Source organism: Trifolium pratense, linkage group LG3 (assembly GCF_020283565.1).
Source record: "Trifolium pratense cultivar HEN17-A07 linkage group LG3, ARS_RC_1.1, whole genome shotgun sequence".
In the NCBI taxonomy this organism is placed as follows: Eukaryota; Viridiplantae; Streptophyta; class Magnoliopsida; order Fabales; family Fabaceae; genus Trifolium; species Trifolium pratense.
In genome coordinates, this window is record NC_060061.1 from 52,745,699 (window position 1) to 52,760,813 (window position 15,115).

General features: G+C 33.7%; 3 protein-coding genes across 3 annotated transcripts; all 3 read left to right on the forward strand.

Moving 5' to 3' along the window:
* The first annotated feature begins 2,343 nt into the window (after positions 1-2,343).
* Positions 2,344-3,302, forward strand: LOC123914063 (putative disease resistance protein At1g50180). The gene has a single exon (XM_045965038.1). The coding sequence runs from the start codon at positions 2,556-2,558 to the stop codon at positions 3,300-3,302; it is 747 nt and encodes a 248-aa protein (XP_045820994.1). The 5' UTR covers positions 2,344-2,555.
* LOC123914062 (probable disease resistance protein RF45) lies at positions 2,988-5,990 on the forward strand. Its single transcript, XM_045965037.1, has 2 exons — positions 2,988-5,249; positions 5,687-5,990. The coding sequence occupies exons 1-2, from the start codon at positions 4,430-4,432 to the stop codon at positions 5,701-5,703; spliced, it is 837 nt and encodes a 278-aa protein (XP_045820993.1). The 5' UTR covers positions 2,988-4,429; the 3' UTR covers positions 5,704-5,990.
* A 4,331-nt stretch (positions 5,991-10,321) lies between these two features.
* On the forward strand, positions 10,322-13,993 carry LOC123914047 (disease resistance protein RPM1-like). Its single transcript, XM_045965021.1, has 2 exons — positions 10,322-13,350; positions 13,733-13,993. The coding sequence occupies exon 1, from the start codon at positions 10,498-10,500 to the stop codon at positions 13,339-13,341; it is 2,844 nt and encodes a 947-aa protein (XP_045820977.1). The 5' UTR covers positions 10,322-10,497; the 3' UTR covers positions 13,342-13,350; positions 13,733-13,993.
* The last annotated feature ends 1,122 nt before the right edge of the window (positions 13,994-15,115 follow it).

Sequence of the window (15,115 nt, forward strand, 5' to 3'; positions counted from 1 at the left end):
GCGAGGTAAGTAAAGTCTAACCAAGAAATTGTTCCATCCAGGAATCGAACCAGCTAGGTTCTCCCGAAATCCGTCATTTGGTGAAGCTCATTAACCACTTGAGCCAATAGCTTGGATATGTTGAAAGAGAGTAAGTGTGAATGATTCCTAATTACCTACTACCTATTATTCTGCTTGCAGTATATGTTGAAAGAGAGTAAGTGTGAATGATTCTCAAAACAAATTAAAATAGAGCAGCAGACGATTTTGAAAACATCTGTATTTGTTCCCACACAACAATAGAAAATTAGTTTCTTGTAGACTAAACTAATCATTAATTAGTCCAAAGTTTTCCCACTAATCAAAACTAAGGTACATAAAAGCTAAGCACCAACACAAGGCACATGAACTTGCTTGCAAAAGCTAATATGATAAAAATATTGAAAATAGAATAACCATTCTAGATTCATGGACAAAAAATTAAATAAACATGTTTTTTTGTTGTCACAGATAATTAGAGCAAATCAATAACAATATCCTGAAGACCGTCCCGTGAGCTTAGTTCAGTTGGGAGGGACATTACATTATATATGCAGAGAGCTGAGGTTCGAACTCCGGTCATCCACTTATTCACCTTAAAGTGAAATTTCCAACCATTAGGCTACTTGACCAACAAAAAACAAAATCTCGAATACCTTTTATTATTATAAAAAAAAGACCTTTTATTATTTTTTTAATAATAATAATGTTATGTGAACAACTAAATTGAACGGCCGGTATATTGATATTAGTTAGTCGATTTTTTTGATTTTTTATTGTATCTCGGGCTGCGTGCATATAATGAAAGGTGTGTATAAGGAGTATGAATCCTTTCCATTTTTCAAAAGAAATGGAGATATCAATTTTTATAATTTTGAAGTAAATCAATAAAATAAATGTATGTTTTTTTTAAGAATTATTGACATTATTTGAATATTTATACACTAAAACTTTAGTAATTGTCTTTTCCATTTATTTTTAAAAATGAGAGGTCTCTAATCGTGTAGAAGTCTGAAATAAAGTACCCTGTGTTGTTCATTTTGGCTTTTGGGTTGTTCAAATATCATCCTCTAATAATAGTAACTACTAATAATAATAATAATATCCCGAAGACCAAGACTATATTCATTATTTTCACATTGTATGTATATTTATTTATATAAAAGAAAGTGTGTATAGAATTGAAGTTAATTGTCTTTGTCTTACTCACTAACTTATTCTAAGGGCAGATTATAAAACCAAATTAAAATGATTATTTCTCTCCCGACCTTTCGCATTTTTTTTCTACCTCTGAATTTTCGTTTTTGCCCTTGGCGGTACTGCGGTTTATACGAATTGAATTTTTTTGTCATGCTAAAAAATTTTGGTTAATATAAACCGAAATATTGTGTTCCAAATTTTTTTCCACATTTCCTGCATAAATTCTGCATAAGATCCTCAACTTCCACAATTTATTTGAAATATTAAACAATGTCCGATTTGAGTAAACGGCCACTCGTTGGAAATCTTAGGGTGTCAAGAATACAAATATAATTTTTGTTTTCAGGGTTAACTATCCAATTGGTTCAGTTTGACCAAATAATGAGTACTGGTACAGAAATAGAGAAGAAACTTTTCTCAAACTTGTAGGTAGATTTTCTCATACTATACTTAATGAAATTTAACAATTCCGGTGTCAATACTGTAGTAAATTTTGTCTTCTTTACAGTAGATTAACATTAATTAGCATACGACTTATATTCAGAGAGCTATGATAAATTTACCACAGGTATCGCTACAACATTTTGCAGAAACATTTCTCAAACTTATAGGTAGATTTTCGCATACTATACTTAATGAAATCTAACAATTCGGGTGTGAATCTTGTAGTAAATTTTGTTTTCTTTACACTAGATTAAAAATCATTAGCATACGACTTATATTCAGAGAGCTATGATAAATTTACCACATGTATCTCTACAACACTTTGCAGAAACGTTTCTCAAACTTGTAGGTAGATTTTCTCATACTATACTTAATGAAATTTAACAATTCCGGTGTCAATCTTGTAGTAACTTTTATCTTCTTTAGCTTAGATTAAAAATCATTAGCATACGACTTATATTCAGAGAGATATGCTAAATTTACCATAAGTAGCTCTAATTTTCACATAAATCTTTCTTCTTTTTAGGGGTAAATTTATCTTATTTTGGTTTATATAAACCGAATTTTTTTTCCATGTTTAAAAACTTCGGTTCGTAAAAACCGAAGTTTGTTGGGAAAAAAATTTCAAACCGCAAGGGGCAAAATGAGATTTTTTGGGGGTATAAAAAAAGGAGGGGGTCGGGAGAGAAATCATCAATTAAAATTATTGTCTCCACAATCAACTCGTGGAGCCCAAACAGATTTGGGACTCAAACCTTTGCATATTGTAGCCCATATCCAAAAAAAAAAACTTTCTATAGTTTCTTCTATATTTGTTTTGTTAAAAAAAAACTTTGTTCTGAATAAAAAGTAGTTTCTTGTGTAGTAAAAAGTCTTTCCAAAAGTGAATTGAAATGGCAGAAACTGTAGTGTTGTATGTTTTACAGCAATTCTACAAAGTTGCTGTAGAAGAAATCTACAAACTTGCTGTAGAAGAAGTAGCTTTGCTGAAAGAGATACAGAAAGGCTTTGAAGATATCAAACATGAACTTCAGAGCATCAAAGCTTTCCTCAAGGATGCAGACACAAGGGAGGGAGTCAAAGCTTGGGTTGACCAGCTAAGAGAAACATCTTTTCGCATAGAAGATGTCATTGATGAGTATGTCGAGTATTTATCTAAAAAGGTCAAGAATTCTGGAAGCGTAGCCTTAATCAAAAAGGTAGCTCAAAAGTTCAAAACTGTGAACCAAAGAGATCAAATAGCTTCTGCTATTCAAGACATCAAGTCATCACTTGTTAAAATCAATGAAAGAAGATTAAGGTATGACTTTAAGGCTGAAAATGGACCAGGAAGCTATAGAGGGGCTACTCAAAATGAAAATGATGGTGACCCTCGAATGGCTTCTCTTTTCATTGAAGCGACTCAAATTGTGGGGTTTGAGAAACCAACAAAAGATTTGGTGCGTCGTTTGGTGGAGGGAACCAAGGAGCTCGTGTTGGTTTCTGTGGTTGGCATGGGAGGACTCGGAAAAACAACTCTTTCTAACCATGTTTTTCATAACGAGCGTGTGGAAGAACACTTCGACTATAGACTCTTTATCACGATTTCTCAATCTTATACTGTGAGGGAGTTGTTGATTAATATGGTAAAGAAATTCTAAGAAATTTTTCTGATGATATTGAGCATGCCTTAATTAATAATAACAAAGGAAGTAGAATCATTGTGACCACTAGAATGATGCCTGTAGCTGAATATTTTAAGAAATCTTTTACTGTTCATATTCACGAGCTACAATTTTTGCCTAAAGAGAAAGCACGCGAACTGTTTCGCAAGAAGGCATTTAGATCTCACCCTGAAAATCAGTGTCCAAAAGATCTTGTGAAAATGTCCAATGAAATTGTTAAAAAATGTGAAGGGCTACCATTAGCAATTGTGGCCATCGGGGGTCTTTTGTCAACAAAAACAAAAACCATCGAGTAGGAAAAGGTGACAAAAAATTTGAGAATGGAGTTACAATCAAATGCACATTTATTTAATCTAAGAAGAATTTTATCTCTTAGTTATGATGATTTGCCTTGCCATTTGAAATCATGCATGCTATATTTTTGGTATATATCCTGAGGATTACACCATCAACCGGAAGAGAATTACCCGACAATGGATGGCTGAAGGGTTTGTTAGGTTTGAGAAGAGAAGAACTTTGGAGGATGTTGCAGAAGAGTACCTGACAGAGTTGATACAAAGAAGTTTGGTTAATGTTTCCAGAATTGGCTTTGATGGGAAAGCCAAAAGTTGTCAAGTCCATGATATGTTGCATGAAGTGATCATTAAAAAAATGGAAGATTTAAGTTTTTGTCATTTAATTCGTAAAGATGATGAACAAGTCACTGTTGGAATAACTAGACGCTTTTCTATAGCAGCTGTCTCCAACAATGCTTTGAGAAACAATAGAAATGAAGGAATTCGTGCTATTTTTGTTTTTGACAAAGGTGAATTTCCTAAACATGTCATGGATGGATTATCTTCCAAGTTCAAGCTTTTGAAAGTACTTGATTTCGAGAATTCTAGGTTGAATTCTATTCCTGATAATTTGGGGAATCTTTTCCACCTAAGGTACTTGAACCTGAGTCATACAAAAGTTACAGTTCTACCAAAATCCATTGGTATGCTAGTCAACTTAGAAACCTTGGATCTAAGGCAAACTAAAGTGCACAAGTTACCAAAAGAAAGCTCACAAAGCTAAGGCTTCTTCCAGTTTATTACAGAAAATATGAAGGGCGGTATTCTATGTTGAACTTTACAGATGGATTGAAAATGCAAAAATGTATTGGAAGGTTGATATCATTACAAAAGCTTTACTTTTTGGAAGCAGCTGATCATGGTGGAGTAGACCTTATCCGAGAGCTCGAAAAGTTGATACAATTAAGGAAGTTAGGCATAAAGCGTGTGCGGCAAGGACATGCAAATGCTCTATGTGCTGCAATACAAAAGATGAAGCACCTTGAATCTCTAAACATTGGTGCTAAAGATAAGGACGAAACCCTTGACTTGGATTTTTTATCAACTCCTCCACCTAATCTTAGAGTTCTCAACTTGAAAGGTAAATTGACAAATTTGCCTAAATGGATTCCAAATCTCAACTATCTTGTGAAGCTAAGACTCGGCTTATCTAACTTTGAACATGATCCACTGGACTCTTTGAAGAGTTTGCCATATTTGTTGAGGTTGAATTTGTGGGATGATGCATTTGCTGGTGATTATTTGCATTTTAAAGTTGGAGGGTTTCCAAAGCTGAAGGAAATTGATCTCACTAGATTGAATAAACTCAGTTATATATCTATAGACAAAGAAGCTTTACCTGGTCTTGAACACTTCAGATTTAAAAACAACCCTCAATTGAAGGTCCAAACCTTGAAAGACCTTCAATTCCTTGGATTTGCTGAGATGCCAGATGACTTAGTTGATAGCATTGATCCAGAGAAAGATGGCCGATACCATTGGATTATCAATCATATTCCCCTTGTACAAATTCGTCAGAATTTTGGACCAAAATTTCATGAGTATACTTTGCGCCGCATTCCTACACAATCAATATCTGAATATCAAGGTACTCTTTCCCCTAACGATGAATGTTATGCTTCTCTTGTGAATGTTTGAAATTAAAGTGCCACTCTAACCAAAGTACCTTTTTCAAATTTTCATTTAATTCTTCAATCTTCCTGTTACATGAATGTTTGCATATATTTTATTTCAAGTAAATTTATGCTTTAATGCATGCACAACTATCCTAAGAAAAGTTCAAGTTGATGGTGTAAATGTAATATCTATCTGCATATAACAGTTGAATGAAACTTTTAATATTTTTGCATTTCTGAAAGTTGCTATATTATTGTGTATGATGATATTTTTATTTTGTTATGTACTGGTGTTTGTATTATATACTGATATCTGATACTTGCTAACTTTAATCAGCTCTTTCGTTAATCATGTAACAAGATTATTTATCTGCACAATTTCGACAGTTTCTTGTGTCCATGTAAACAGATTCAAATTCTTCATGATGCAGCTGACAAGAAGATGCACTTTGAACTCTATTAAATGTCAATTTGTTTAGGCTTTCTTTTTCTGTTTTCTGTCATTTGTGGTTTGGATGCTTTTCTACATATATGTGTATTAACTTCTTTCATATTTCATTAAGCTATTTTTCTTTGTTGCACTGAACTCTTTTTCCCTGAGAAGGTTTTTAACGAGGCAGTTGTTTGTATTTATTTCCTCCTTAGGTTTTGGTCTAATCCCCCCAAGATGTTTGTCATCTATTGCAATTTTTAATAATATTTTACTTTAAACTGTTGATTTAGGTTATTAGGAGGAGAGGTGTCCAACGTAGTTGAGACGCCTCATCTCCATATTTATGCCTCATTGTGATCTACAATTATATTAAAGAATTGTTCCCGTCCTTATGAAGCACGGACACTGGACACAACTTGACACCAATAATAATTTAAGAAAATGACATAATTTTCAGTGTAATATAAGTGTTGGTATCGTGTCGGTGTTAGAATTAATATGAAATTGTGAAGAATTAATAATATTATATAGTAGTGAGTGAAGAAAGAGAGAATCGAAGGTCACCATAGCAGCAGCAGTTTGTGTAATCCATTTCTTCACCAATTTTTTCCAAGAGCTGCTGTACGCGGGAATATAAAGTTACATACTAATAAGAAAAACCGATTAAACCGAAAAATCAAATTGAAAGATAACCGATTTAGTTTAGTTATTGTTCTTCCAAGTTCACACAAACACCTATGAAGTGAAGACACTGTGTCAAGGAATGGCTTTAAGATTTTTTTTTTTTATTTAAGATTTGTTATCCCACAAACCCACTTGGGTTCGATTTGCAGTGTTGGCTTGAACTTAGGCTTAGTTTGAGTGGAAAGGAAGATGATTTTTTAGTTGTTTGGTATGACTGAAAGTGAATAGAAAATGAAAGAAAAGAAAAAGATAGTAAATTACATAACTACTCTTCTATAAAAAAGAAGATATTACTTATTTATAAAATATTTTAATTTTTTTTGTTTACAATGAACTGGGAATCGAACACATGACTTATAACATACTACTCAAATCTCTCACCACTAGACCAAACTTAGTTGTTTTAAAATATTTTAAATTTTGAAATAGGTAATTATTATACTATATTGTTGTCTCATTAAAGAGTTTCTATAAAACTAAATAATAATATTATATTGTTGGCCCATCATTGTGTTTCTGGCTGTGGCGAGGTAGAGTCGGCTCAGCACTTGTTCTTTTCTTGCAGCACTTTTGGTGCCCTTTGGTCTCTTGTCAGCTCTTGGATTGAATCTTCATTGGTGAGTGCTCAGACTCCTTCAGATCATTTTGTTCAGTTTACTACTTCAGCAGGTGGTCTTCGAGCTCGACGTCCCTTCATGAAACTCATATGATTTGCTTGTGTGTGGATTGTATGGACCGAAAGAAACTACAGATTATTCATAGGCTCGACAAACTCATTACATCATATGTTGGACAAGATCAAGACTTTTTCTTACAGGTGGTTGAAAAGCGATGAGTAGTATTTTAGCTTTGAACTGCCATAGTTGGTGGTCTAGTCCTATGCTTTGTTTGGGTCTTGTATAGTTTCTTTTGGTTCTTGTATTTTGACTCTAGTGTAACCTTACTCATTCTCTCTTGACACGTCTTGTGCTGAGAAGATTTTTGTTTAATATATATCTCATTTTGACTTATTCAAAAAATAATATTATAAAAAAAAACTAAATAATAAAGGCAAAATTACACTACAGATCCTTTATCTTATTTTTTTGTAACACTTTGGTCCTTTATCTTTTTTTTGTAACAATTTGGTCCTTTATCTTTTTTTTTTTGTAACACTTTGGTCTTTGTCTTATTTATTTATAAAAAATAAAGGACCACAATGTTACAAATAGAAAAAGATAAAGGACTAAACTGTTACAAAAAAGGGACTAAAGTGTTACAAATAAAAAAAAATAAAGGACTAAAGTGTTACAAATAAAAGATAAAGGACCAAAGTGTTACAAAAAAAAGATAAAGAACCAAAGTATTACAAAAAAAATAAGATAAAGGACCTGTAGTGTAATTTTGCCAATAATAAAGTTGCAATTGTTTTGTACCTGCGCATGTGCTATTTACTTTAATGGCAAGTATTGAGAAAAAATATTTAACTTAAGGCTTTGTTGGGATGAGAAAGGAAAGTGAAAGAAAATAAAGTGAGAGAAAAGAATGTGAGTAGAAAGTGAGATGATTGTTTTGTAGTAATTGACATAACTATCCTCAGACAAAATTAATATATTAATGTAGAAATGAGTATTAATATATGTATATATTTATATAATATTGTTAAATATTATTAAGTTATTTATTATTTAAATATTGATTTATTTATTAATTGAATTTTGTTATTAATCAAGTATTTTTTTTGGCAAGTATTTAATAAGCTAAAACAAAACAAAAAACTGCATTAATGTAAAAAAAAAATCATGTTAGTATTGCTACAGAGAAGTGCGTAAAATATGTATTTGGAAGGGTACTGAAACTATTTGATGCCAAAACTTGCCCCGAACTCTGGACTACTAGGATCCCTTTCCCCTAAAAACTAGAGGGTGAAAACAAAAACAAAAAATACGTAAAATAAATATAAGATTGAAGCAGTTAATTGAAAAATAAAACAAGAGTATTGCGACGTCGTTTAAATAAATGTATAGTTGTATATTAGTATCTCGAAAGCAAGGGTTGTATTGTCTTTTTACAATATTACATCTCCACTTCTTGTTTTCTTTCCAAATGTGGATGGAAAGGTTTTCACCTGTGGGACCCATGAAAATTAAACCTTCTTTCCTCTCTGACAAAGATTCCAAACGGAATGGTTCACTGTTCCTTTCCGTCCAATTATGGGGGGAAACCATTTTGGTATAGGGCCTACCAAAATCTTTCTTTCCTTCTCCTTTTTCATTTGTTCCAAACAAGCAAGATTCCTCTATTCATCCTCTTTCCCTTCCCTTAGTTTCTTTCCTTCCTCTTTCTCTGGAACCAAATACAGTGTTAGTGTTCTCCTCTTAAAGTTTCAAGTTCGATTGTGTCAATTTTAGTGGATTAGTTCATACAGAATAAAAACTAAAAACTTCTGACTTTAAACGGCCCCCGCAAATGGATGATGGGATTGATCCTATCGAACTAGTCGATTCTTAAGGCAGATATTGAGTTTTTTCTTAAAAAAAAATTGTTATTCGACTACACTAATCCTGTTATACACTAGTGAGGATCCATTGAAAAACTTTACTCTATATGGATTGATCAAACACACCATATGACACTAGGAGGATTCAAACTTGAGAACTTAAAATAAAGATATCCTTTTGTCATCCTAATAGTTTATCGTGCTCCCTATACCTTTATTATTTTACCCTTCCGTGATTTAAGTAGCGGACGTTATAAATATATGATGTTTTTGGGGATATCCGCTACCTAAATAGCGGACGAGGGTATCTGATAAATTCATAGGGCGCGCGAAAAATTGATTAGGGTGACAAAAGAAAAACTCTAAAAACTAAAAAAAAACATACTTCAAAGTCATAAGTCCTGGAGGCCAACTTATCTGTTTAGCCTTTTAAGAAGTTTATATTCCAAAATACGGGTTGAATATAGTTGATTATGATAGTATTATTACAAAGAAAATGTTAAATAGTGACTTCAAAGCAATATGGTTAATGAAATAAAAATCACAATATAATCTTAATATTATAATTTTTATTTAAAACTTTTGTTTTTTTTTCTTTCTATTTTTCACTATTTAGCATGATATAAATATAAATTCCTAGCAATGAAGAGAAGACAATGAATGAAGAGAAGAGACCACTTGGATTAAACAAATAATAGCATTATTGTCAGACAGCTGTATATAAGTGGGGTCTGAATTAAGTGCCATACACATCCACTTGTTCTGTTTATAGTAGTATATAAAAAACGGTTAAGGTTTTTTTTTTTTTTAAAACTTGGTATCCGGTCTTAGGACCGACTAATTGAAGGGGATCAATCCCACCGCCCACTTGCGGGGGCCCCATTTAAAGCCAGAGTTTTTTTGCTCTGTATGGACTTAGCCCACCGAAATTGGCACCAGTGGGAATCGAACCTGAGATCTTGAGAGGAGCATACTCCAAGGGCCCAAGACAACACCACTCGACCAACCCCAAGTGGGTTAAAAAAAAAACGGCTAAGGTTACACCGGATCACATTCACAAATGGTTCACTCTGGACAAGTAATCTATCGAATATTAATTTTATAAAATTTACAATTGGATTGAAAATTTATATCGTATAGATCATCCATAAATTTTTTAATTTGAAAATATTTGATGTGTTATTGAGATCCATTAAGATTTAAGTTATTTAATAAACCGTTAATCTTGATGTGTCTCAATAACATGTCAAATGGTTTTCAATTTTTCTAAATTTTCTATGGATGATCTATATGATCTAAACTTTCAATTCAACGGTGAATTTTGTAAAATTCGTATTCATTATAATGTTATTCGTGATTGGTCCACCATGGACCACTTAATGAAGTCGTCCATATTAGAATTTACCAATAAAAAACATTAAAATGGAGCCATCAAAATTGATATAATTGCAATTCTACCCACACAACAATAAAAAATAAAAAAAAATCAGTTATCTGTATAAACCGACCCAACTTTATCAATCATTACTTTAGTCAAAATTCTTTCCAAGAATCAAATCTAGCGTTTAAACAAAGTTAAGCATCTACAAAACACTTGAACTTCCTTGCAAGAGGATCATTGAAAATGGCAGAAACTACAGTGTCATTTGTTTTGGATCAACTCTACAATCTTGCAATAAGAGAAGGAACCTTACTTGCAGGAGTAAACAAAGATTTCAATGACATCAAAGTTGAACTTGAAAGCATCCAAGCTTGTCTCAAGGATGCAGACACAAGAGCAGCTGATGATGGTGGAGGAGGAGGAGCTAATGAAGGTGTCAAAGCTTGGGTGAAGCAGCTTAGAGAAGCATCTTTTAGGATTGAAGATGTGATTGATGAATATGTCATGTATTTGGGACAAAGGATCAATGATTCTGGATGTGTAGCTTCACTCAAAAAGGTAGCTCAAATGATCAAAACCATGAAGCAAAGACATAGGATTGGTTCTGAGATGAAAGATATCAAGTTATCTATTAATGAAATCAAAGAAAGAAGTTTGAGATATGAGTTTAAGCCTGAAAATAATGGATCAGGAAGCTCTAAAGGGGTTAGTCAAAATGGAAGTTTTAGTGATCCTCGAATGGCGTCACTTTTCATCGAAGAGGCGCAAGTTGTGGGATTTGAGTTGCCAAGAGATGAATTGGTGAGTTGTTTGGTGGAAGGAACTAATGAGGTTATGTTGGTTTCTGTGGTTGGTATGGGAGGACTTGGAAAAACAACTCTTTCTAACCATGTTTTTAATAACAAGGTTGTGAAAAAGCACTTTGATTGTCGATGTTTTATCACGGTTTCTCAATCGTATACTGTGAGGGAGTTGTTGATTGATATGGTGAAGAAGTTTTGCAAGGACTGCAATGAGCCTATACCGAAGGGTCTTCAGACGATGGATGACAAGACATTGATTGCTCAAGTGAGACAATACCTTGAATCAAAGAGGTACTTAGTGTTTTTCGATGATGTTTGGAAAGAAAATTTTTCTGATGAGATTCAACATGCTTTAATTAGTAATAACAAAGGAAGTAGAATCATTGTGACTACTAGAATGATGCATGTAGGTGAATATTTTAAGAAATCTTTTCTTGTTCATGTTCATAAGCTACAACCTTTGTCTCCTGAGAAATCATGGGAACTTTTCTGCAACAAGGCGTTTAGATCTAGGCCGGGAAAGCAGTGTCCAACAGAACTCGAGGAGTTGTCTGTTGAAATTGTTCAAAAATGTGGAGGGCTACCACTGGCAATTGTGGCTATTGCTGGTCTTTTGTCGACAAAACCGAAAACCATTTTTGAGTGGGAAAAGGTGTGTAAAAACTTGAGTATGGAGTTAGATCGCAATGCACATTTAACAAGTTTAATAAAGATTTTATCTCTTAGTTATGATGATCTTCCTAATCATTTGAAATCATGCATGTTGTATTTTGGTATATATCCTGAGGACTACATCATCAATCGCAAAAGAATTACTCGGCAATGGATGGCTGAGGGGTTTGTTAAGGATGAGGAGAAAAGGCTGTTGGAGGAAATTGCTGAAGATCACATGACACAGTTGATAAATAGAAGTTTGGTTCAAGTTTCCAAAGTTGGTTTTGATGGGAAAGTGAAAACTTGTCAAGTCCATGATTTATTGCGCGAAGTGATCATTAGAAAAATGAAAAACTTAAACTTTTGCCATTTAATACATGAAGATGATGAACAGGTCACAGTTAGAATAACTAGGCGCTTCTCGATAGCAGGTAATGCAAACAATGTGTTGAAAAGCTCTAATAACTCGGGACTTCGGGCGATTTTTGTTTTTGACAGCGGAGAACTAAATGAACATTGCATTAGCCGAGCATTTGCCAAGTTCAAGCTTTTGAAAGTACTTGATTTTGAGAAATCTATGTTGAATTTTGTTCCTAATAACTTAGGGAACCTTTTCCATTTAAGGTACTTGAACCTGAGTCATACAAAAGTTAAAGTTCTTCCTAGATCCATCGGTAAGCTACTGAACTTAGAAACTTTGGATTTAAGGCAAACTCAAGTGCATGAGTTACCAATAGAGATAAACAACCTCACCAAGCTAAGGCTTCTTCCTGTTTATTATAGAAAATATGAAGGTGATTATTCTATGTTGAACTTCACTACTGGTGTGCAAATGCAAGAGGGTATCGGGTGCTTGACATCTTTACAAAAACTTTACTTTTTGGAAGCGGATCACGGTGGAATAGACCTTATCGAAGAACTGAAAAAGTTGAGGCAGTTAAGGAAGTTAGGCATAAGGCATGTGCGGCGAGAATATGGAAATGCATTATGTGCTACAATACAAGAGATGAAACATCTTGAATCTCTAAATATTACTGTTATAGCTGAAGAGGAAATCCTTGACTTGGATTTCGTGTCAACTCCACCGCCTAATCTTAAAGTCCTCAACTTGAAATGTAAACTAACAAAGTTGCCTACTTGGATTCCAAAACTCAAATATCTTGTGAAGTTAAGGCTTGGCTTATCTAACTTTGAACATGATCCACTAGACTCTTTGAAGAATTTGCCGAATTTGTTGAGGTTGAATTTGTGGGATGATGCATTTTCTGGTGAAAGTTTGCATTTTCAAGTTGGAGGGTTTCCTAAGCTGAAAGAACTTGATCTCACTAGATTGAATAAACTAAGTTCTATCACTATTGAGAAAGGAGCTTTACTTGGTCTTGATCATTTCAGATTGAACAACAATCCTCAATTGAAGGTGGTTCCACAAGACTTTAAGCACCTGGAAAATCTTCAATTCCTTGGATTTGCTGATATGCCACTTGAATTGGTTGATAGCATTGATCCAAGAAAAGGTGGAGAATGTCATTGGATAATCAAGCATATTCCTCTAGTACTCATTCGTCGGAAAGTAGGATCGAGATTTCATGACTATGAGTTGTACCCTATTCCTACTATATCCAATGTCTGAAATATCAAGGTACTCATCCTTCTTACAATAGAATGCTTCAGTCTTCCCTTATAATATTTTTCTTCATAAAAAAGTTACTATATTTTATTTGATTGTGTATATGTAACATCCATCTGCATATAATGGTTGAATGAAAGTGGCTATATTTTGTATTTCTGGTTTAGTTATGTATCGTTTTTGTATTAATGAGATTGATTATAATTTTTTTCATTTTAATCGTGCATGTTTATCGATGTCTTATACTTGCTAACTTCAGTTATCTCTGTTATAAATGAAGTTACCAATATTGTTTAGTCAGGACTGAAAATTTAAGATCACAAGACCAAAATTAGCTTGTTATGTTATTTGTATCATGCTCAATGTTGATAGTTTCCTGTGTCCAATTGAACAGATTCAAATTCTCCATGCTGCAGCTCAAAAGAAGATGCACTTTGTTTCTTCATTCCTTCAATGGTGTGCTTGAATCTCCCAATAATAAATTATTTCCTTGAGTAGAACTCATCTACTTTTTAATCAAAGCAACGTGTATGTACTCTATTAATTGACAATTGAGTTTTGGCTTTCTTTTTCTGTTTTCTGTCATTTATGGTGTTGATCATTATTGACTGTGGATGCTTTTCTACAAACAGTGGAATGGACAATTCTTTGGATATTTCGATTCTGTGGATGTTTTTATACATGTTACGAGCTGTTTTCATAAGCTATATCAGAGAACTTATAATAATAAGCTGGAAAAAATTTATGAAAATTGTTATAAGCATTTTTCATAAGTTCTCCTCTTTAAGCCTCTCACACACCACACTTCCACTGATACATCCTCCTCTTTTGACTTAGGTTCTTGTGGTATCCTGAAATTACCCCCGCTTTGAATTTCAGCCTTGTCCCCAAGGTTGATTCCCGGAAATTGACTTTTTAGCAGTAGTTCTTCCTCCCACAAGGCCTAGGGAAATACAATCCCTAGCCTTACTAGGAATCTCTCACTCTCCCTCCATCAAGTCAAATTAGGCCATGAGGAGAGCCTCACTAGTTAGATCATCACATTGGACTAAGATACTTATATGTTGCTCAATATAAATTGTTTCATCCAATGTGAGACTTTAACTCACACCTGACATATCACAATAAAAAGTATTAGTCAAAACAACATGATTAAAACCAATATTCTCCAAGAAACCTGCCACGTGATTCGCTTCACAAAGAGTATGAGTGGACTTCATTTTTGTCACTTAACCTGCACGTTTTTTTATCCTATAATCAATCCCATTGCAAGGATGGGTAATAGGGAAACCTCGTTGAATAAGATTAATGGCCGTCAATGAATCCGATTCCATCCAAATATTAGTAAACCCTTGAGAGATAGGTAGCCGAAGGCTTTGGAGAAAAGCCCATAATTCAGCATGAGTAATCGAGCAAACTCCTAAATTACAAGAGAGGCCTACTAAAAAGGCCGCACCTGCACCGTGAGGCACTCCATCACAGTTAACATCACTATTTCACATGGCACAGTTCTTCCTATGATTTGCCTTTGCTGCAAAATCAAAGCCATTTGTCATACCCTTTCATGTCTTTGTCACTCGGCTTCCACTTTCGCGTGATGAAAAACAGAACAATAAGGGCTATAAGAACCGAAACAATGGCTGAAGCAGGATAGATGCTATTTCAATGGCATTGAAACCATTATCACTATTTTTTTGGTAGTTTGTGATGTAATAGGAGAATTGTCATCAACCTGCCCTTGTTGATTTGCTAATGGCACGTTGAATGTAGAGAATGG